The sequence below is a fragment of the Lissotriton vulgaris genome, chromosome 7 (assembly GCF_964263255.1).
Source record: "Lissotriton vulgaris chromosome 7, aLisVul1.2, whole genome shotgun sequence".
Classification (NCBI taxonomy): domain Eukaryota; kingdom Metazoa; phylum Chordata; class Amphibia; order Caudata; family Salamandridae; genus Lissotriton; species Lissotriton vulgaris.
The window spans coordinates 840,566,288-840,590,426 of record NC_141695.1 but is presented as its reverse complement, the minus strand read 5'-3'; the positions used below and the strand labels follow the sequence as shown (position 1 = coordinate 840,590,426).

The 24,139-nt window shown below is 50.4% G+C and overlaps 1 protein-coding gene across 1 annotated transcript; it reads left to right on the top strand.

Moving 5' to 3' along the window:
- The first annotated feature begins 1,440 nt into the window (after window positions 1-1,440).
- Window positions 1,441-2,763, top strand: LOC147702529 (galanin receptor type 2-like). Its single transcript, XM_086929419.1, has one exon. The coding sequence runs from the start codon at window positions 1,441-1,443 to the stop codon at window positions 2,761-2,763; it is 1,323 nt and encodes a 440-aa protein (XP_086785545.1).
- The last annotated feature ends 21,376 nt before the right edge of the window (window positions 2,764-24,139 follow it).

Here is a 24,139-nt window from a genome sequence, read left to right as displayed (position 1 = left end):
GAGACCGCGCGAAGCAAAGATGCTGAGCAGAGCCGGAGAGAGGGCACGGGGGACGGGAGAGCGGGAGCCTGAGAGTGAGACCCCAGCAGCGGGAGTCTAAGACCCCAGCAGGGAGAGCGGGAACCTGCGACTGCAGGGAAGGAACGCTGAGCCGAGAACTGGACCACGAGACCCTCAGAAGGAAAAGCTGAGACCAGAGATGGGAGTGTGAAGCTGAGACCTCTGGAAAGAGATCTGGAGCTTAAGACTCCGAGAGGGGTCAGCCCGAGCAGGAGAGTGCTGAAGACTGTGTTGAGACTGAGACTCTGAGAGGGAAGACCTTCAGACTGAGACTCCCATGGTAGAAGCCTGAGAATGAGATCCTGAGAAGGGAGAACTAAAGCCCCAGACCCGGGGGAGGAAGTGCTGGGCATGGTGACCCCAAAGGGGAAGCGCTGAGACTAAGAGACACTCTGAATGAACTCGGTCCTAAGACCTAAGAAGGGGGGTGCGGGAGACTGAAACGGGATCCCAGGGAAGGGAGCCTCAACGCCCAGACGGAGGCGGGAGGGTGAAAGCTGCCTGAGACTCCCAGGAAGGGAGAACCCGAGCCTCAGATCTCAAAGGGTGCGATCTTGAGCTCGAGGCCACAGGAAGAGGGAGCGCATAACAACGAGGCCGTGGGAAGGGACTGTTGGAGCGAGGGACCCCAGGAGTGGAGGCTTGACACTGAGCCCCAGACCCCAGAAGAGTACCGAGGGCCCTGGCTGGGGAGTTGGAGCAGGCCAGAGGGGGGGGGGGGGGGGGGGCAGCAGAGGGAAGGCAACGGTTCTAGACTGAGACTCCAGGAAGCAGGACGGGCTGCGGCGGGTTGCTGCTTCAAGAGTGGAAAGGGTGGCGGGCACTAGAGGCCCAGGGGCCCCAGGTACCCGTCTGGAAGTGCTTACGCCCGCAATCTCCTTATGAGAGCCCGAGCCAGCTCAGGGGGAAGCTAGAGCCCTCGTGAGGGGCGGTGGGCTCTGAGACCCCGGGGGTAGCAGCGAACGGTTAGACCTTGAGGGCCCCAAAGAAGGAGAGAAGTGTGCAGCTGCACCGGCTCCGAGGATGGGTGAAGTCAGGAGGTCACCTTCATGAGGAAGGCTGGAGAGGAGAGCAGAAGAGAAAGGACCGGTTTAGAGAGAGGAGGTTAAAAGGAGAACGACTAGGGCAGAGCAGAGATTGGATAGGAGTGTACGGTACACTGGAGGGGGCACAACAGACTCCAGAAGTATAGAGGAAAGTGGACTTTATTTACAGAAACAAATGTAAGAGAAGGATGAACCAGGGAGTGGAAAGAGTGAGGAGACGGATGAAGTCCAGAGGTGAGGTTTTGAGAAGAGGGGAGTCTATAAAGTAGAAAGAAGAGTGAACCACAACTAGAGTGTGCCCTAAAGAGTTGGAGGAGGAAGCTGATTAAAGAGAATGGATTATAAAGGCGAGCCCGGGAGTCTAGACTTCTTCCCTACAATGAGCCTTCTGGAGACCTTGGACGGCCCTGGGCCCACCTCCACCGGGAACTCCTCATTCCCGGACAGCCGCAGCCTGTGGGGGAGCGCCCCCCTGCCCTACAGCATCCTCTTCTGGGACCTGGAGCCTGGCACCGTTTTCCTGCTGCTGCTCTACTGCCTGTCTTTCCTGGCAGGACTAGCCGGAAATGTGCTTGCCCTGAGGGTCCTACTGGCCCGGCGTCGCGGGGGTCGCCTCCCCGGGGGCTCGGCCACCAGGAAGCTGCTGGTGAACCTGGCCGTGTGCGACATGATGGTCATCTGCGTCTGCATGCCCGTGAACCTGGGCCACCAGCTGTACCGGGCCTGGATCTTCGGGGCGCTGCTGTGCCGCGCCGTGCCCTTCGTGCAGGCGGTGGCGGTGTCCGGCAGCGTGCTCACCTTGGCCGGCATCAGCCTGAACCGATACTACAGCGTGCACCGGCCCCTGCACGCCCGGGCCACGTGCACGTCGCGGCGGACCTCGCTCATGGTGGGCCTGGTGTGGGCTGCGGCCAGTGCCCTGTGCCTGCCCCTGCTCTTCATAAACAGCACTCGCCGCCTGGAGCTGCTGGGGGGCAGGCTGGTGCTGCTGGTGTGCACGGAGACGTGGCCCCACGCCCACCTGCGTCAGGCCTACAACCTGCTGCTCTTCTGCGCCCTCTACGGCTTCCCCGTGGCCTTCAACCTGGTCATCTGCTTCCTGACAGGCCGCCGGCTCTGGGGGGCGCCGGACCGCCTGGCGGCGCCGGACAACTGCGCGGCGGGGGGCTCCCGGCTGACAGCGCGCAGGAAGGTGGCGCAGATGGTGCTGGCGCTGGTGCTGCTCTTCACCCTCTCCTGGCTGCCCCTCTACGTGGTGGACCTGTGGCTGGACTTCAACAGCGTCCCCGCGGAGGATCAGGAGAATGACCCGGGCCAACCCCAGCACCCCTGGGTGCTGCAGCTCAGGCCCTTTGCCCAGTGGCTGGGGCTCACCAACTCGACCCTGAACCCGCTGTGCTATTGCTTCGTGGGCAGCCTCTACCGCTCTGCAGTCCGTTTCAGGGACAGCTACCGCCAGCGCTTCTCTTCCGTCTTCAGCGTCTCTGCTCCCGGCGACGACAGGTCCGCTCTCCCGGGGCCCAGGCTGCTCGCCTACCGGGCGACCCGCGCCGAGGCCGAGCTCAGCAGGAGGAAGGACTATGCCAGCTCTACCCAGCTCCTGCGCAAGGGCCGGAGCCTCTCGTCTGGGACAGACCCGGAGACCACCTTGCGGTGACCCTGCTCCCCCCGAGGAAGCCCTGAAAGCAGGCATGGACAATCCTAGTTTGGCTGGGAGCACCAGGAAGCAGAGGCCAGTCGGCTTTTCCAAAGTTATGAGCTGCAGAGAGAGCCCTGGCGCGCACTTGCAGCAGGTACCTTCCATCACTGCGTGGCGCAGCCGTCAGACGCCTTGAAGTAAGACGAAGCCCTCCCTCCCTACATTCACGCACAAAAGAAAGATTCATTAAGAGAACAGCCAGCCTAATGTACTGCCTAAGAGTTACTTTCAGGTCCGTTCTGTACACCAGCTTCCCCTGTGTATGGTACAAAGGGTGACAATCCGATGGCACTTCCGACGCAGACAGGTGGCGGGCTGGGCCTGTCCTCATCCGAACCAGGCCAGCTTCCACATGCCCGAGCCCTTTCAACTCCCAGAATCTTCTCCTCTCCACAACTCTTTTAAAGAAGAGAGGCCATCATCCATCATTTCTGAGCATGGCAACCAAGTTAGTTTTACATGTCGACATGGGCACTTTCCTTTCATGCGTGTAACCACCGCACGTGTCGGGGCACCGCAGGATCCACCCTCTGCCTCTGGACAGGGGGCAGCGGTACCCGAGCCTCCACGTGGCAACTGACGCTCTGCACATTCGACGCACCTTCAGTGATGAAAAGCAGTGGTTATTTATGTAAAAGGACTGGACGAAAAAGACATTGATTTTCCGCTGCGCTAGAGCTTTATTTCTTTTGAGTCGACGAAGCGCTTTGGAAACGTGCTGTCTTTGTGTGAACAGACCATAATCGGCGGACCGCTGGGAGCTGGACACTGGCGCCGTCCTCGGTGTCAAAACAGGTGCGGTTATATTGGTTGGACTGAGTGGGAACACTTCTATAGTGATGATGTAACCCCCCCCCCCCCCTCCAGGAGGTCCACGTGTCTCGCGCCAGCCTCAAGGGCCCCTTGGCGTGGCTTGGACACGTGACATTCTGGTGAGCTCTTCGAAGAACGTGTTCACAAGGTGCAGCAACGCCAGGACGTTTATACACTCACATTGTCTGACATCCCATTATGTTTTGACTCTGGTAAAACTGTTATAATTCGTATATCTCCGCAGACTAGCAGAATAAAAGGTGTGTGCTTTATAATCAGGCCATTAGCATTTCGTTTTTCCTTTCGTGTGCCGTTTTGGTCCTTCGTGGCCTTGAAAGCCTTTGTGCCGAGAGGAGATGATCCACGTGCTTTGTAGAAAGGGTCACCGTCCCCCATTCATATTTCATGGTTCGCCCTTTTAATTGAACTCTGCGAGGCACACTACTCCTGCCGGAAAAACCTCCTGAAAACAACTGTTTATCTCAAAACATAAAGGGCCCAGTGGGTGGTGGGAACACCCTTCCGTGCACACACAACCACACATTACACCACGCAGCCATCTCTTGCACTACAATGCCCTCCTTCCCTCATTCCCTGTCGTTGTCTGGAAAATATGCGAGCCCTCCCTTCTTTGTACCCCAACTCCTGTCCTAGCAGGGCAAGATACTTTTGAGCCAGCAGAGTCCGGTGTAAAAAGCAGGGCTTCGCTGAATCCCTTCTGTACCCTGGGGTGACCCAACGCAGGAACATAGGGTGGAAGGGCTGTTTTATGGGCACAGTGTACACGCTGCCACAGCCACCCCCAGAATTCTGCTGGTATCATGAGCAAGTGGCAAGTGGCAAGCTCATAGCATTCGTCTTTGACATCCACAGATGCCCCACCCAAAGACTTGCGTCCATTCACAGGGGAGAATGCCCCTCCTCCTACCATTGAATGAAAATTGTATTGCCCAATTACTTAAAACTATTAGCAATATTTCTTACATCAGTAGAAACACGATTAAAATGATATCTGAATGTCATAATAAATTATATAGAACGTATGTTCATCTTAAAGAAAAGTTTTATTTAAGCAGCATTCATTAAAAGTAAATGTCAGTTCCATGTCTTAAAGCCGTCATGCAGCAGACTTGGAAAATGGCGATGGCATCTGTAAAGCTGCCGGGATGTCTAACCACCACAGTGTTAAAGTGACCGAGTGCCTTGTAGCGCCTAAAACGTAATGTTAAAATTGCAGAACGAGTCTCTTCCCTGTTTGTTTACTTGTTGTTTGTACAAGCCCTCCTAGTGTCGTCAGGACTTTCTTTGTCAGAGAGCCAGACACGCAACTCAGCCATATACTTCCCAAATGTAGCCAATTCTGTTGGTCCTCCTACCAAGCAACCAAACTTTGAAACATGGGTGTTCGGTAGCAGGAGGGCACTCCTTAGTCCCAACTCCCGGTGTAAATTGAATTATGCATGATGACAGTTTACTATGTTTCAATTCTACGTGATCTGAGCATCCTGAGGAGACAGTATTCAGACATGTTGGTGCTACACAAAACCTCCGAGCCGCCCATTACACTCCTGTGTATGATGCCACCTGTTACTAGTGTCTGCATCCATTCCACAGATCATCACTGAGTCTGAACACACACCTATTGCAGGGCCATCGAGAGTATGCATCCAGACTTTAATCCAATGAATGTGTGCATATATATGTTATGACATAACCAAACATGAGTACCCATCCGGTGTATGAGTACCAACACCCTTCTATGGCACCACACGTGTGAACACCCATGCATTATCAAACATTGGTACTCTTTGAACTCCGCAAAGCTTCACAAGAACATCACAAAATCGGAAGCTAGAGCGTCTCATCTTTTGGTGTAAACTCACCACACTCAAAACCGGTAAGGTAAACTTAAACGAATGATTGGACAGGCAATTAAAGCCACACCCAGAGAGGTACCATGAGGACAAAGTAGGCAGTTTTATGCCCATTCCAAGACAAAAAGTAGGTGTATGGATAATACTTTTTAAGAGTTCTATATTTAGCTGTGACAGAGTACACCATGTTGCTGCGTGGAAGAAGTCCAGTTTTTTCTAACTCTGTCACCTGGACTGGGATTCTGCTTAGAACATGGGGTTTACATGCCACCTTGATGGAAGGAGAGCCCTAAACCCGAGAGGTTGCACGGTTGCCTCTCTTTGGAATAATATGCCTGGCTGTTCACATACACATTCGAGGCAGATTTATTTTCCTGTGGCAAGGGATTCATGTGTGACATGCCGAAGGGAGTTCTCTGGTGTGAACAAGAATGCAGTGTGTATTAAAGACCCTTGTTAAGACCCTGCTCTCTATTGTGTACCAGTCATAGCTACCCCTGAAAACAGAGCACCCTAACTCCCAGTCATGCTCTTAGCTTTCCCCACACTGTAAAGTTCACAGTCTAGTTTGGTCTCCCCACCTTTCCATATTTTGAGTCCACACGATGGAAGGTGGTGCTCAATGTTCTTGCTTTAGAAACTGATTACTGATGTGAACGCTCATTGGCTCATTGACATTCAAGGTGACCCCTCACCCTGGATTCATCCAGGAAAGGACTTTCTGCGGTTTTATATAGTGTGAACTTGGCCCAAGGGCATTAGGGCAAATTACCTGAGAACTGGCCCCTCCCTCTCCATTTTTCTTCTAAAGATACTACTACCATATTACTTGTTGTTGATATTTATGTGTGTGCACAGGTTTTGTTGTACGAAGTGTAGATGTATGCGTAGCATAACATTGACAAGGGGCGGTTAGGGTCACCCCTTTCCAAGTAGCACCACACCAATAGACCTAGATCACTTACCTGGCCAATTATCCTGTGGAGTGCAACTATCCCCTCACACTAAGAACCCTTATCGTCAGTAGCAATCTATGTGAAAACCACATAATGTAACAGGAAAGACGAGAAAGAGCGAAAGAGAGAAGAAATGTGGACCAAAGGTTTAGGTATGAATAAAAAAAGATAAATAAACACTGGTATTTCAAAAACATACATTTTCAATGATAATAGTTTTGGCTTCATTTAATGCTAAGTTTCTGCCTTCATTTGGGCCCCTAGGCAACTCACCGCCAGGGTCGTTGGAAACAGCATTAAGCTCAGTGCTTTAAATGGGCCGGTACTCATCGGTACTGAGTACCGGCACCTCCGATTTTTTTTGCCGTCAGTACCTGCACTTCTCTCTTTTGCCGTCAGTACCCGCAGTTCTCTCTTTTGCCGTCAGTACCGGCACTTCTCTCTTTTGCCGTCAGTACCCGCAGTTCTCTCTTTTGCCGTCAGTACCTGCACTTCTCTCTTTTGCCGTCAGTACCGGCACTTCTCTCTTTTGCCGTCAGTACCCGCAGTTCTCTCTTTTGCCGTCAGTACCGGCACGTCTCTCTTTTGCCGTCAGTACCGGCACTTCTCTCTTTTGCTGTCAGTACCGGCACTTCTCTCTAGCGAGGGAGAGTGCCGGTACCCTGATCCTCGGCACTGCAGGCTCAGGTGTTAGGTTTCTGCTCCAGTGCAGGGCAGATTCCGCTCTGCTTCTGAGCAGCTTGTAATTAACGAGCCGTAAAGAATCCTTTTCTAGAGTAGCTGGTGAAGATTCCAGCAGCGCGCATTTGAAGGGCTTGGGTCACGTTGTGATTAACAGGACAGGGTCTCTAGACAGACCCTGCACTGTCAATCAGATGCGCAGCCACCATTCAGGTGAAAGTGTCATCATGACTTTCATTTTGTATTATGAGTTAATCTGTGTTTTTTGACATAACCATATTTCTCATGTGTTTTAATATGTGCTGCAACTGGTACAGAAGTCTCTATGTATGATGATATGTTGCCCTTAGCCCTGCCCTAGCCCCACCCACTTGCCACACCGCTATTTTAATGAGTACCTGCACTTATTTTTCCCCATTTAAAGCACTGATTAAGCTGGCTTCATTATGCCTGTCTCTTGACAGTGGCACACAGGTCAAACTCAAACTTTGTGTTAATCTACATTGGAAGAACGTGAAGTTGAGAAGGGTTCCTTTTGATGTGACGCTGCACCTCAACAAGGGTCCTTCGAGAGCTCTGAATGAAGCTCAGTGTTCAATGCACACTTCCCTTCTCGGTTCTAGAGCTCCTTCTGCACTGGGCAGGTGACATGGAGGCACAGGTGTCTGTCCCATGGCCCATGTTGCTCACTCACATCAGATCTGCCCAGTTACGAACAAGTACCCCCACATCACCATGAGCCCTTCAGACAGGACTGGCGTGTTATTCAACAAGGCTGTGCATGCTCTGGTTTACAGCCCATACTTACAACTTGAACAGCAATACCACAAATCATAGGATGCAACGTCCTATTGCCTAAAAAGCAAGGACTTGCTGTAGCTGTCACGCAGGGCCTGACAGTAGCTGGAAGCTCTGCATACCGCTGCCTGGCTGTTAATCGGAGACTAAGGGTGGGCGTAAAATCCGTCGCGCGCGCAAATTTGCGGATTTTCTGCGATTTCGCGATCCGCGAATCTCGCGAAATCGCCGTAAAATCCGCGAATCAGCGGGGACGAATTTTCAGCCAAGCAAGGGTTACAGCAGCAGGTGCAAAAGTTGAACCTAATTTCTTTGTAACCTTTTACAAAAGGGTTACAAACAAATTAACTTCAACTTGGACACCTGCTGCTAATTGCTTCCTGGCGCCTCGTTGCCTACTTGCAACTATTCTCTGACCCTGCTCTGACCCTTGAAGCAGGGTCAGAGAATAGTTACAAGTAGGCAATGAGGCACCTGTCCAAGGAATTAAACCTCATCAGGAAGCAGATATAAAAACAGGAAGAAGGGAGAGGATGGCAAATACACCCATTTTGAGTTGTCAGGAGGGGTTAAACTAAAAGAGACCTTTACAGCACAATTTTCATATGCATTTTGCTAAAAAATAAAAAGCTGTATGTTCTGTAGGGGCAACTCAGGAATCTGGCCCTTCAGAGATACGGCCTCTCTTTCTTTCTCTCGTTCTCTCTCTCTCTCTCCCTCTCTCTTTCCCTCTCTTTATCTATCGATCTATCTATCTATCTATCTATCTATCTATCTATCTATCTATCTATCTATCTATCTCTCCCTCTCCCATAAACGACTGCATGGGTAAATTCGCTATGCAAGCGGCTTGCGAAGACGCAAAAATCCCCGCGAACACGCAAAAAACCCAGCGAACACGCAAAAAACCCCGCAAAAAAACAAAAATCCGCAAATTCGCACAAATTCGCGAGTTTTGCGAATTGCGAATTCGCAAATTCGCGGATCGCGAATTCGCAAAATTCGCCCATGCTTATCGGAGACACAGGCTGCCCTGCGATCCGAGTGAGTGCAGGAGCCAGGCACGAGAAGTATCTGGAAGAGGAGTCACTACTGGGAGAGGACCAGATGGCTGAAGGAGGAGGAGACAGAGGAAGCCAGATGAAAAGAAGCAAAGAAAGGGGTAGAAAATCAAGAGTGGGAAACAGAATGAAAGTGAGAGGAAAGTGCGCAAGAGAGTGAAACGTAATGACTGCAAAGGAGTGTGCAGGAGATGGAAGTGAGGATAATGCTATAGAGTGGGAGAAGACAGAGAGGGCAAACAGGAGCGATGGAGTGAAACGCATAATGTAATAGGATAGAGGAAGAGCAGTAGAGAGAACAGTAATACCATAAAGCCAATGAAGATCACAATCACCACACAGGCTGCCACTCAATAGAGAGGCCAAAAAATGAATGGGGTTTGAGTTCCCCCTATCAGCCTACAGGGTTGGTTTTATGCACACCCAAAGGCAGTTTGAGAAGCAGCCAGCAGTGTAGTATGAGTGTATGACGATCTTGTACTGGTAGCCGTGCAGGAGTTATCCAGCGAGTACTGGCGAGCACTGCACGGAGCTAGCAGTGTGAGATTCCATGGCACTGAACCCTCATGGCAGGCGTTTTGTACATGCCGCAGATTTGCTGTGGACTCAAATGCTGCTGTACCTAAGGTCCTAAGCGAAATTGACGAGTTTGAGAAAACATTTTAAAAATTGTTTTTTCTCACCCCAGCTAAAGTGTTGATCTGGTCATGCCTTTAGTGACCCCCGGTGGTACAGACACCAGCGCCAAGACGCCTTCGGGTATCAGTCACGCTTTACTTATATTAACCAAAATCATAATCAATTGTCAACACTGTTAGAGCTTTCACACTCGTTGTCAGTGTTTGTAGTCTACACTTAGTATTCTGGGGTACTCACTGTCATGGGAAGTATGAGTATTTAGGACTGCTCCGGAGTATTTGAAGCTGTCAGCAGTGTGAGTACAGGCACGTATAGGAAGTTTGAAAGGCAGCCACTGCAGGGCAGTGAGGGGCCACTGGCACAGTTTGGAAGGCAGCCATGAAGGGCAGTGAGGGGCCACTGGCACAATTTGAAAGGCAGCCACTGGAGGGCAGTGTGGGCCACTGGCACAGTTTGGAAGGCAGCCACTGAAGGGCAGTGAGGGGCCACTGGCACAGTTTGAAAGGCAGCCACTGCAGGGCAGTGAGGGGTCACTGGCACAGTTTGGAAGGCAGCCACTGGAGGGCAGTGTGGGCCAATGGCACAGTTTGGAAGGCAGCCACTGAAGGGTAGTTAGGGGCCACTGGCACAGTTTGGAAGGCAGCCACTGAAGGGCAGTGAGGGGCCACTGGCACAGTTTGGAAGGCAGCCACTGCAGGGCAGTGAGGGGCCACTGGCACAGTTTGGAAGGCAGCCACTGGAGGGCAGTGTGGGCCACTGGCACAGTTTGGAAGGCAGCCACTGAAGGGCAGCGAGGGGCCACTGGCACAGTTTGGAAGGCAGCCACTGAAGGGCAGTTAGGGGCCACTGGCACAGTTTGGAAGGCAGCCACTGAAGGGCAATGAGGGGCTACTGGCACTGTTTGGAAGGCAGCCACTGCAGGGCAGTGTGGGCCACTGGCACAGTTTGGAAGGCAGCCACTGAAGTGCAGTTAGGGGCCACTGGCACAGCTTGGAAGGCAGCCACTGAAGGGCAGTTAGGGGCCACTGGCACAGTTTGGAAGGCAGCCATTGAAGGGCAATGAGGGGCCACTGGCACAGTTTGGAAGGCAGCCACTGGAGGGCAGTGTGGGCCACTGGCACAGTTTGGAAGGCAGCCACTGGAGGGCAGTGTGGGCCACTGGCACAGTTTGGAAGGCAGCCACTGGAGGGCAGTGTGGGCCACCGGCACAGTGTGGAAGGCAGTCACTGGAGGGCAGTGTGGGTCACTGGCACAGTTTGGAAGGAAGCCACTGGAGGGCAGTGTGGGCCACTGGCACAGTTTGGAAGGCAGCCACTGAAGGGCAGTGAGGGGCCACTGGCACAGTTTGGAAGGCAGCCACTGAAGGGCAGTTAGGGGCCACTGGCACAGTTTGGAAGGTAGCTACTGGAGGGCAGTGTGGGCCACTGGCACAGTTTGGAAGGCAGCCACTGGAGGGCAGTGTGGGCCACGGGCACAGTTTGGAAGGCAGCCACTGAAGGGTAGTTAGGGGTCACTGGCACAGTTTGGAAGGCAGCCACTGGCGGGCAGTGTGGGTCACTGGCACCGTTTGGAAGGCAGCCACTGAAGGGCAGTTAGGGGCCACTGGCACAGTTTGGAAGGCCGCCACTGGAGGGCAGTGTGGGCCAATGGCACAGTTTGGAAGGCAGTCACTGGAGGGCAGTGTGGGCCACTGGCACAGTTTGGAAGGCAGCCACTGGAGGCCAGTGTGGGCCTCTGGCACAGTTTGTAAGGCAGCCACTGGAGGGCAGTGTGGGCCACTGGCACAGTGTGGAAGGCAGCCACTGGAGGACAGTGTGGGTCACTGGCACAGTGTGGAAGTTAGCCACTGGAGGCCAGTGTGGGCCACTGGCACAGTTTGGAAGGCAGCCACTGGAAGGCAGTGTGGGCCTCTGGCACAGTTTGGAAGGCAGCCACTGGAGGCCAGTGTGGGCCACTGGCACAGTTTGGAAGGCAGCCACTGGAGGGCAGTGTGGGCTACTGGCACAGTGTGGAAGGCAGCCACTGGAGGACAGTGTGGGTCACTGGCACAGTGTGGAAGGCAGTCACTGGAGGCCAGTGTGGGCCACTGGCACAGTTTGGAAGGCAGCCACTGGAGGGCAGTGTGGGCCACTGGCACAGTTTGGAAGGCAGCCACTGAAGGGCAGTTAGGGGCCACTGGCACAGTTTGGAAGGCCGCCACTGGAGGGCAGTGTGGGCCAATGGCACAGTTTGGAAGGCAGCCACTGGAGGGCAGTGTGGGCCACTGGCACAGTTTGGAAGGCAGCCACTGGAGGCCAGTGTGAGCCTCTGGCACAGTTTGGAAGGCAGCCACTGGAGGCCAGTGTGGGTCACTGGTACAGTTTGGAAGGCAGCCACTGGAGGGCAGTGTGGGCCACTGGCACAGTGTGGAAGGCAGCCACTGGAGGACAGTGTGGTTCACTGGCACAGTGTGGAAGGCAGTCACTGGAGGCCAGTGTGGGCCACTGGCACAGTTTGGATGGCAGCCACTGGAGGGCAGTGTGGGCCACTGGCACAGTTTGGAAGGCAGCCACTGGAGGCCAGTGTGGGCCTCTGGCGCAGTTTGGAAGGCAGCCACTGGAGGGCAGTGTGGGCCACTGGCACAGTTTGGAAGGCAGCCACTGGAGGCCAGTGTGGGCCACTGGCACAGTTTGGACGGCAACCACTGGAGGGCAGTGTGAGCCACTGGCACAGTTTGGAAGGCAGCCACTGGAGGGCAGTGTGGGTCACTGGCACAGTGTTGAAGGAAGTCACTGGCACAGCTTAGCCCGGTCATCGGCCTCCTTGTCCTCCATGTTGGGGGAAGCACCCGAACCAGTGGAAAAGGTTACAAGTCTGGGCCGATAAGGACCGGACTCTAGAAACACAAATCAATGAAGTTACGTCCATTCACTTCTTCTAATTGAGAATCCTAAAGAAAACACCCCTCTTTCTTCCATCTCACCTCACATTCCCTGTGGGCAATGCATCTATTCATTTTAGGATTTCTGTCCCCCTCAGTAGGTAGGCTGCAAGGATTTAACGATGTGTTGCAGGGGGTAGGACATAATCTCTGTGAGTAAGTACGGCATGGTCCCCCTTCACCGGCTCTCCATGTTGACATAAAGTCATAGAAGGCGAGTTGCATGTTCCTCAGAGCCTGTCACCCATATGACTCTGCCCTGTGCTCCCTCAGGCCCAGCCCGCTGATCCTGTTGGCTGTTTTATGCTGTGCAAGAGCTAAACTGGGAACCTGAACTTTTCTATGGTGGTCCCCCCGCCTGACATTCTCTTTGCCCTCGTCAGTAAAATAATAACCTCCGGTTCAGAAAAGGCCTATCTTATTCAATGCGTCCCTGTGGGTTTCTCTCACTTTCAGACCCTCCTGCCTCACGGGGACTGTTCATTCATTCATTCATTCATTCACAGTTCCTATTGGTGCAGGACCACCACTGCTTCGCAGCTGATTGGTCGTTGTTGGGAATGGCACAGTACAGAAAAAACGAGTCTGAAAGCCTACTCAGATAACGTACGCTGGCTGAAATGAATGTAGGCATTCCACCCATCCTTGTTTGTGTTTCAGGTGTGTAGGGGAGGCACTTGTGGGCAACGCGAGGAGATGCCACCCCAAGGCAGTGTGTCTCACGTACGGATGGGCAGTGTGGGGAGATTGTACCGGAGGGACTGGCAGGCAGACTGAGATGCTGACACTGGTGGTATGCAGCATAACGAGTTGGTAGTGTCAGGCGTGTGGGTAGCTGCAGAAACTGGCACAAGTGAGCTGTGTGAGAAGCTGGCACTGAAGGCCATAACGTACCACCACTGTTAGAGTGCATTGTGGTATTGTGAGGCGCTGCATGGGTGGGCAGTAAAGGGCTAGTTGATATGGGCAGGAAGGAGCTGAAAGAGGCGAATAGTGAGGATCTGGTAGAGGTAGTAAGTGTGGCGCTGGCATTGGTGGGCAGAGAGGAGTGGGCAGTTGGAACATCATGCAGTGGTGGGGCTGGTGTGAAGTATGAGAAGCTGGGACTGGTGGGCAGTCTGAAGAGCCTGCACGAGTGGGTAGAATGAGGAGTTTACATGGAGCGTAGAGCTGCCGGTAACTGCACTGTCAGTACGGTGCCTTGCAGACCCATGGCCTCCGTTGGACAGTGGCCCATACAAGGGATTCTCACGGGGAAACTTAGCATCATCAAGAGGACCACGAAGGAAAGAGGAGTATTTCTGACTCTCCACTTTTGTTTGTATGGATCATTTTATTTTTGGCCTTGGCATTGCTCAGGCCTAGCTTTAAAGCATGTTATGAAGAACATTATTGGAACGGGAGCATCTCAAACAAGCATTGTTGCACACAACTGCAGGGAGATGGATGGGGCAGAGGAGGAGACCATTTGTGTGATTTTTGTTTTGGGGAGATGGGAGGTAGCACTACTGAGCTCGAAGTACAGAAAATGAGACTTTTCCTAATTCTACACTCATTAATAATTTTTTCTTGCACATTTTGGTCCTGATTTACAAAGATGACACACAATGCCACACAGCATCAAAAGTTGCTTCGCTGCGTGAGGGGAAAAGAGCAGGAAAGCGCTATATACTAAGATATATCCCTGTCCTGCTCTTTTCCTGACACTGGCACACATGCAGGTTTCTGCCCTCCACACACACACACACCTCGGCACCCTGGTGCAAAAGTGTGTGTGCATTGTCTGGCAGGTTTTGAACAGGAAGGGTAGCTTTCCAGGACAAAATCCTATCCTTACACTCATTTTAAAACTTTTCTTACTTTGGTTGTGTGGTGTATACACTGCAGCACACATGCAACATGGAAGCGTTAGGAGAAATACAAGCATTTGTCCTTTTCAATGCAGTGGCGGGTATTTTGGGTGCAAAAACCCTGACTACTGTTGTTAGTAGCTTGGCTTTTACTTGTCAAAAACCAGCAGTGACTGCTTGGGAACCCTCATGCACCACCCATGGAACGTCCCATCAGTGGCCTAGCAGGGGTGGAGGGGGTCCACCCTGGGGGGCACGAGCCGTGGTAGCGGCGGCCTTCCCCCCAGGCCACCTCTGCTCTTAGCTGTAGCTCTCGCGGGGCAGTGGCTGCAGGAATCGCCAGCCCCTCCCCCACCGCTCGTACATTCTGCCATTGCTGGCAGCAAACGCAGGCCTAGCTACGCCACTGCGCCCCATAAATGCAGAGTAGCACAAAGCAGCGCATTACTTTCAGGGAACTTTCAAGCTCAAAACTTGATTTGTACTGGAAAGTAAAGTAAATCCGATACAAACTTTGGGGCAGATTTACTACTTCTGGCGCATCTCTGCTAATCAGCAGAGATTCGCCAGAAGAGTTGCGATGCATCTGCCCACCCGCGCGCCACCACTGATGCGCCGCATTTACAATGCGGCGTACCGTGGTGCACGGATGGGCAGATGTGTGGCACATCCCCCCTCGGAAAGACAGCGCATTGCTGGAGTTGCGTCGCAAGGGCAACGCAGCTCCAGCAAGGCTCGGGGGTGCCGTATACCTAACATGCTGCGTAAATCCTCTCAGCCCCACCACGCAAATCCGACTCGGTTCACTGGGTATTTTTAGTCCCAGGACCGATTTTCTGGAATTTACTTATTCCCTTGGCGGCTGCCCTGTCCCCTCCTACCCGATTGGCCCTTGTGACTCTTTACTCCCCCCAGCCAAAAGAGCTACTAACTCTGTCTTGTCAGTTAGCTATTTAAATACCCGCTCGCTGGTTAAACACCAGTTAGAGATCTTCCAACTATTGGATTCGGAGAAACCTGACATACTCCTAGTGACAGAAACCTGGCTCAATGAGGAGTCAATCCCTGACATTCTGGCGGCGGTGCCCCCGGGCTATTATATCCTCCAGACTAATAGATCCTCTGGTAAACCCGGTGGTGGGGTCGCAGCTATTGTTAGACACTCCATCAGGTTCTCATCCCTCGAGGCGGCCAGCATACCATCAGTCGACTGCCTCATCCTAAGACTGGAATCCTCCCTGTCCCTGCTTATTTGTGTTCTTGTTTATCGTCCCCCTCAACACATGCCTGGTTTCTTGTCGCTGTTTGGTGATATGCTCTCCCAACTGGTGATCAACAACTCCAGAGTATTGATCATCAGTGATTTTAATTACTGGCCCTCAGATGCTAGGGAGAGCACTTGCTCCTCTCCCTTCATGGATCTCTTAGCGGGCATGAATTGTATTCAACATATCCAGTCGGCAACGCATGTTAAAGGCCACGTCCTAGACCAGGTATGGACGTCCAATCTGGATATTTCCCAACCCCTTATTTCTCCCTGCCCGTGGTCTGACCAGTTTATTATTTCGTTTTCCCTGGCCTCCATTCCCCACACTAGCCAAACACCTGCGGGGAACCTTCTTGCCAGGAACTGGAACAGGGCTGATCTTAATGAATTTTGTCCTTTACTCAGCGCCTCTTCCCCTGCTGAACATGACTCCCTAAACACTCAGGCCACTAGTATGAGGCACTGGCTTGAATCAGCCAGCAACATAGTTGCACCATTTAGACACCTCAAATTAAAGAGCCCCCACAATTCCCAGAGATGGTTCTCGGATGAGTTAAAAATTTAAAAACTTACACTCAGACAGGCCAAACGCAGCTGGAGGCGCGATTATGCCCCAGAGAAAAAATTGCTGTTTACGGCCCAGCTTAAAGATTATAAGCAATCTATTCTCCAGGCAAAAACCCTGTACTTTTCTAAGAAGATTATTGACTCTGCCACTAAGGCAAAAGACATTTTTTCTATAGTGGAAGAGCTCTCACACCCCGATAGAGTGACCATTAAGCCCCTCCACTCTCAAGCCCTCTGTGATTCTCTTAATTCCTTCTTTGTGGAAAAAATTGCTAAAATCAAAAATAGTATCCCTCTTCGTACATGTCCCTCTACACACACTTCTGCCACCACATCTAGCACCAGAAATTCTCATATAGTAGACCAGATACCCCCGATATCTGAGGAGAAAAAAGGTGTGCTCTGGCTCTCCCACAGACTGCTGCCCCCCCATATCCTACGGGAGGCCTTCACTGCTTGCCCCAAACCCCCTCTGGCATTCCTTAACAATTCCCTCCGGCTTGGCCTGGTTCCTGACTCCTTCAAGACAGCCGAAGTGGTACCCATCTTGAAGAAGCCTAATGCAGACCCCTCCGTAATGAGCAATTTTCGCCCTTTCTCCTTGCTCCCCTATCTTAGTAAAGTGCTGGAGGCCCATGTGACTAACTTTCTGAGTTCGTTTTCGAACGCACCCAGTTCCTCGATTGCAACAGGCTAGTTTTAGACCGGCTCATTCGACCGAGTCGGTCATCCTCTCAGTGATGGAGGAGCTGAGGAGAGGAGCGGACCTCGGGATCAGCCAGGCCTTAGTGCTCTTGGATTTGTCGGCCGCCTTTGACATGGTCGACCATGATATTTTGGTCGGCCGTGTCGGAGACGCTGGCATCCGAGGGCCGGCCCTTGGGTGGATCCGCTCCTTCTTGAGCAACAGTCACCAGGCTGTTAGCCTTTCCAACTGCTCAGCTGATAAAGTTAAGTTTACATGTGGCGTCCCCCAGGGTTCTTCCCTCTCTCCCCTTCTTTTTAATCTATACCTGACCACCCTCATCCGGTCCTTACGGGGTTGTAATGTCATCGCATTTAATTATGCTGACGACATCCAGCTAGTTATTGACATCGACTACTCCGATCAATCAATTCATAATTTTCAGTCCACTTTGTGTCTTATTAGTAACTGGATGGAGGACAATCATTTAAAGCTCAACCCCGACAAGACCAAGCTGGTCTTGGTCGGAGGTGCCTCCAATCCCTGGAACTCTAACTTTTGGCCTCCCGGCTTTGGCTCCTCTCCCCGTCCTGTCAACTCAGCAAAAAGCTTAGGGGTCATTATTAGCAAGGACCTCTCCATGAAGCCCCAAATTAGCGCCATGGTTTCCTCTTGTTTTTTCCATCTTTGGAAAATTCGTAAGATCTCTCGATTTCTAACCACGGAGGCCCTGACCCTGGCCTTGCTGGCCCTTGTAGTCTCCAGGATTGACTATGCCAATTCACTTTATGTTGGTATTCCTGCGTACCAGCTAAATCGCCTACAGCTGGTACAGAATCAGGCCGCAAGACTAATTTTCCATCAGCCCAGACACCTCCATGTTCGCCCCTTGCTTAAAGCCCTCCATTGGCTTCCAGTGGCTAAACGCAGCGAATTTAAACTAGGCTGCATTATCTTCAAAGCCCTGGTTGGCCTTGGCCCTGCTTTCATTTCTTCCCTTCTTCACCGCTATCTTCCTTCAAGCAACCTTCGCTCTTCCTACTTGGCTCTACTCTACTCACTATTCCTACCTTCAACCGCAAAAAACATGGTGGTCTTAGATTATCTTTTCTTGCCCCCTCCCACTGGAATGCACTCCCCTTGGAGCTGAGACTTACTACCTCTTACCCTTGTTTCAGATCCCTCCTGAAGACTCTACTGTTCCGCCAAGCCCATGGATAACCACTCTCTTTTTAATTACCTACACCGCTGAATGTTTGTCTACCCTGTGCTCACAGCGCCATGAAACCGTTGGGTGTAAGTGCGCTATATAGGTGCTTTTAACATAATTAACAATCCTTACGCCTGCTTCAAGCAGGTGCAGGATTTTGACGCAGCATGGCCTTAAAAGTGACCGGTGAAATCATGGAGATTTCACTCAGCCACTTTTAGGAAGCGTTCCTGTGCCACAAAAGTGACGCAACGGCGGCGTAAAAGAGGCGCAAGGGGCTTGTATATCTGCCCCTTTATGTGCATGATTTGCAAACCGTGGGTAAAATGTTTGTATCTGGGTGTTTGAAATGTTGACAGGCATGCGGAGAGTCCCTCCTCTCGTGACAGGTGCCTGAATCCAGGAGAAGGCGGGGGCACGCTGAGGGCACGTTCCACCTCAGCTGCTGTCAAGATCACTGCGCTTGCGAGCTCACAGCCGCAGGCTACACCTCCAGAGCCGAAGAAGGAGGGATTCAGGACAGGATGAAAGGGGCTGTCGATGTGGCGCAGTGGCAAGGGATTCCCACGTCTATTTTAGCAGCTCTTGCGTCATTCAGGGAAGGAGAGAGACAAGACGAAGCGGCTCCGCTTTTATGTGTATGTTTCTGAATTTACAAACAAAAATGCAGTTTGAGACGGTTCAGTGTATGTTTTTGAATTTACAGACACAAATGCAATTTGTTTCTACTTTTTTCATGTGGCCGGCATAATCATCATCAGAGACGCACAAACAGGAATAGCTTTATCAGCCCCGCCTATAAGCTCTCCCTTGCAACTCTCGCACTCTGCAGTCACTCACATTCAGGAAGCCTATCAGTGACATAGAGAAAGCGCTAGAGACTTGTGTCACTGCAAGAGAAAAGCCGCTCCTGTCCTAATAGGACAGTGTCAATTTGCATAAAGCAGGCATCTTCTTAAGCCATCGCTGTCATTTGTCTGATCGTGGAAGCTGACCCCCACGCAACCTCTGTCTCTATACCCCTCCCAGCTCTCCTGCTTCGCATCTGGAGCCAGGGAACCCAGTGTTCACCATCAGCCGTCACCGGTCACAGGCGGGTCGGTGGAACGGGAGAGAGAGGGCAGATAATAGAAAGGGCCACATGAACTATGCAAATATGGAATTTGTAACCAAAATAAAGGTATTTTTCTGAAATAGATCAAATGTGACTTCAAAAACTTCTCCATAGGTGGTGCGGCGCAGTGGCAGATATTTTGACAAGGTTCAAAGGTCACATTTCAGTTGATGGTTGATGTATTTATTTTGGAATGATGTAACACGTTTGCCTAAACGATATAATTCCATAATATTAAAATAATACCGCCATAGAATGTGCTGCAATACACTGCATGATTTGCCCTTTCATGCCAAACACTTTAGGCGTTCTTTCTGCTGCATAATTTTGTCTTAATTGACATAATAATCCAAGAAAACTACAGCACACATGATGGTGCAAAACGAAAAAGGTTTCATACATCAATTTCTAAACCAAACATTCATCAAGGAAGGGCCATTATCACTAGCAGGAAAATGGAAACTTTTAACCATGTAATGATGACTTGTTGAAAGAATTTTCCAGTCGCCCATTACCACAGTCACGGCCAATGAAGGTACCAACACATCCTTTGGATACCAGTAACAGTCCAGGATGAAGTCACAGTTTTTTGGTCCTTCGGTTCAACAGTTGTTTTTCTCCATGGTAGTGGCATTTTTTATGTCTTCTACAATTTTAGTCAAACTCGCACTTCTCAAATTGATGAGTTCACCATAAAGTCCAGGAAAACCATACCAATTAATCTGTCATGTTATTTGACATCCCCATTGTCCTTGAGCAACGGCAAAGTAGAATACTAGACTATTTGCAAGTATTTCTCCCATCACCTTTTGTGATGGGAGGAGTCATCTCAGTTCTTGGGCAACTAGAACAATGCCCTTTTCATAGAAGAAGGGCAAATGGTAGACATTTGTTTTTGGTGAAAATGGGAAACCAAAAGACAAAACATGGGCAATCACCCCCATGGAAGTTAGCAAGTTGAGGAGGGAGAGGGTATTCACAGGATCAATAGCAGGGGAGGCTGGTATCCTTGGAAAGTGGTGGGGCAAGCGAAGTGCCCCACCGTTTCCCAAAATACATAAATAAAACTAACATGCACAATCAATAAACAATAAATCACTGGCATGCAGTAGAGTAACATTATAGATAAAATAAATGTTACTTACCCAGGATGCGTCCTCTGTGTCCTCTGCAGTCTCTGGCAGCTCCGAGCACAAGTCGAAGACCTAACTTCCCTAAGCAATCCAGATTCTGCTCTCAGGCTCTGAATCAGCATGAGAGCACTGCCAGGATTGGATGAGCGGGCTGGAGGCCTGTGCTTGATCTCCACTCAGCTGTCTAGTACAGCTGGGTGGAGATGAGTGGCTGGGGTACTGTGCAGATATACACTTTACACAGGAGGCCACAAGTCAGTATAGCAGGGCCCATAGCAGAGGAATCACTGTTTAGTTTGGACGAACCACCTGGAAAATCAGACACACTTCTGATTTTTTTTTAACCAAACGTTTAATTAAATATTTCCAGCCTGCAGTAGTTTGAGAGGTAACATTAACAGCATGAATAAGGTGTATTTCCTGCAGAATTTGTATTAGGTTATTAAACCACCGACAATTGTCAAATATGTCTAGATATTTTTCAATCATACAGCGTAAAGTGCCAACGTTTGCCAGAAGAATAGTGTCAACAATTTAACATTCTTTAGTAATATTTAAAGTCCATACTTATCCTACACAATTCCTTTTTCAAGGCGTAGCCAGCAGTAGCGTGTGCAATACCCACCCAATCTCTCCAGAAGCTCATTTCTTTGGACTGTATTTTTAAAACTCCCATTGTGATAAAATATCACTTCCATAAAGATACCGGTTTAGAGTGTTTAGCCTGTACATATCCTTTAGTGCCTCTATTGATCAAAGTCCTCATTGTTGAGCTAGTTTTCCTAGGACACTGCCCCAGTTTACTGACTGCATGAAGTTGAAAACTCAAGATGTTGGGGAAAACCACTCCAGATAAGAATTTTCACTAAATATATCCAGTTTCTGGGAACTGAGTGAGTGACCATATCAGTCTCTCATTACTTTCGATTTTCCCAAGTGACATCACTTTTGTTTTGGTTGGGTTTATTTAAAAAAAAATGACCATACAATAATCTGCAAAAGTATTTAGCACTCTTTGCAGCCCTATTAAAGTTTGTTCTAATAGATTAGTATCGTCTTCATAAAATAGGCTAGGAACATGTTCTTGATAACATTTTGGGGGGAAACAGCAAGAATTACGAGTAGTTTCTGATGCATCAGCTGTGTAGATTGGAAATAGTAGCGAGCTGGTATATATTTTTGTCTTCATCCATCAGAGTTTCTATTTTCAGCGTTAATACCCCATTTCCCCCAAGTAGCACCTTTGTCCAGTATGTGAGTCCATGATGAGTCACAGCAATCCCAATGGAATTCTCATTCGGCCATTTTCACCCGTAGTCCTTTTCTGTGAATTGTATTGAACACAGTAATAGTTTGATTCCACACGGAGACGTTCTCTTTTGATTTTAAGATATTTTCAGCATAGTTTCAGTAATAGAGAACCATCTGTAGTGAAGTGATTTTTCCCAAACCCAATTGGATTTGCGCATCTTCTACCCATTTGTCCAGTTGCTTTATGAGATGTTTGGCATATATGTTTCCTGAAATATTCATCAATGCTATGATCCGGTAATGTTTGGGATGAGACTTATCTCCTTTCTAATATGGGACTTTTATACTCCATCTACACAAGTTTAGAATTTTATTGGAGACTAGTTCTGGATTAACGAATATCATAATGGAGGTATGGAGGGGAGGAGTAATGGAGATGTGATAATCCCTTTAGTAGGGAGCCCAAGACACTGGTGCCCTGCAAAGAGACATAATGAAAGTAAGGAAGAAGTTAAAAAAATAGAAGATGGACAAAGGAAAAGAGAGACGGAGAGGACTATGAAAAGAGACAACAGACTCCCTTCCAGGTTCTTTGAGGATGCCACAGATCATGAGAGGAGTGAAGACCCATAGAACAAGAAAGAGAGTGGTTGACTGAGGAAGAGAGCAGAGGTCAGCGGAGAGCTAAACGAGACCCGAGGGGGGAGGATGTTCAAAATGCACCCCAAACCAGTCGGCATGGGTTGCAGGGGAAACTGAGCTATTCCCTGTGGAAGAGATTGCAACGATATGTACTTTTGAAGCTGAGTGGCTCCCACTCCCAACCAGACTAGCACTGGGCTCCCACCACTTCCTGGAGGAATGTAGCTATACAGGTGGGCGATCGTATGTGAGGGTGCCGATGCCAGCTCACGAGGGAGCAGGAGTGAAACCACTGGAGGGAATGGGGGAGAAACCTGCAGCCCTTGGGCAATTGACCACTAAAAGTAAAAAAAACCCAACAAGCTATACAAAGAAGAAAATACAGTCACAGGGGCACAAAGAAGCTAACGGGCAAGTAGGAGAAAAGTGGTAAAATCCTCCATAATTTGTGAAATCCTGATCAAGGACCAGGTTCCAAAAAGTAGGGTCACATAAGAGCATGGATGACAATGTAAACAGAGACATTTAGGCAGGAAGAGAGAAAGACAGAAGTATTGCTTTACAGTATATACAAAAGTAACTGTAGGAAACTGGGTTTTTGTTGCAGTAGTCCCCCCAAATTTTGCCTGGTATGTGATGCAACTTTGACTGAAGTGCACTTGGTTTCTGCTAACCAGGACCCCAGTGACAGTTTCCCTTCCCCAAATCAAGGCAACTGGTCCCTTGATTCCCAAGTGACCAGGTCTTTAGTACTTTTTTAAGTCCCTAGTAAGTGATACCTCTGGTACCTAGGGCCTAGGTACCAAAGAGGGCCTCTAAGAGCTGCAGCATAGCCTATGCCTCTCTTAGGAACGACACTCATACAGACTGCCACTGCAAGCTGCATGACAAGCTGCTTCAAAAAGTGAAAACACAATATTGGACACACTAGTGTGCCATGTCCACTAAAACTGCATCTAATATTTCTAAGTCACCTCTCCGGCAGGCCTTACAGTCCTAGGGCAGGGCGTTTTACATTATATAACATAAGGGGTTTTTGTAAAACGCACGTTCACCTGTAGGCATCTTGGCGCCGAATAACAGATGTTTATTGTTACCCAACTCAATGGTACTCATTTTATCGACCTCAGATAGATAAAAGGCTGAGTGGACTACCCGGATTTGAACCTGTGACCAGGAGGCCGAACTCAGGCCTCTGCAGTGGATGCATTAGTCCACTGAGCCACCAGACCCGATATGTGAGGTCATATCTGCATGAGCAGATATGCCCCTTTGCTGCCTAGTTCAATTACTGACAGTACAAGTGAATAGGCGGGATCAGCGGCAGCAGACAAGATGGCCGCTCCCTAGGATGGCTCCGTTAGCCCAGGAGTAACATCCTTCACAATCCTGCAATACAAGGCATTAAATTCACATAATGAATGAAGATATCGCAGCGGGAGACAGCCAGCACTCGAACTAGCCCGGTTTGAAGTGCAAGAGACTTCCTGAAGGGAAGTAGGGTGGACTCTCAGCGGAGACCCAGGATTCGGTGCAAGATGGCAGCCCAAGAAATCCCTACCATAGCGTGGATCGCTACCGCTGAAACAAGAGCCTTGCCTGCGGCTTCTCTGCCGTCGCAGCATCAGCCGACAGAGGAAATTTCCCTGATGTCCGGTGGACCCTTGTATCGCGACATAACTAGAGGTAGATGAGGTAATCTATGACCTGTGGGACAAAACATTAAATACGCCCGGTGAGCAGATCTGAGCCCCGCAAGTCTGATAGGGGAGACTCAGCGCCGGCTAAGATGGAGGCGTCCAGCCGCGAGAGCAGATTCTGAGGAGAAGCGACACCCGCAAGGTACTCAGCAACACCGGCGGAATCTGTAACA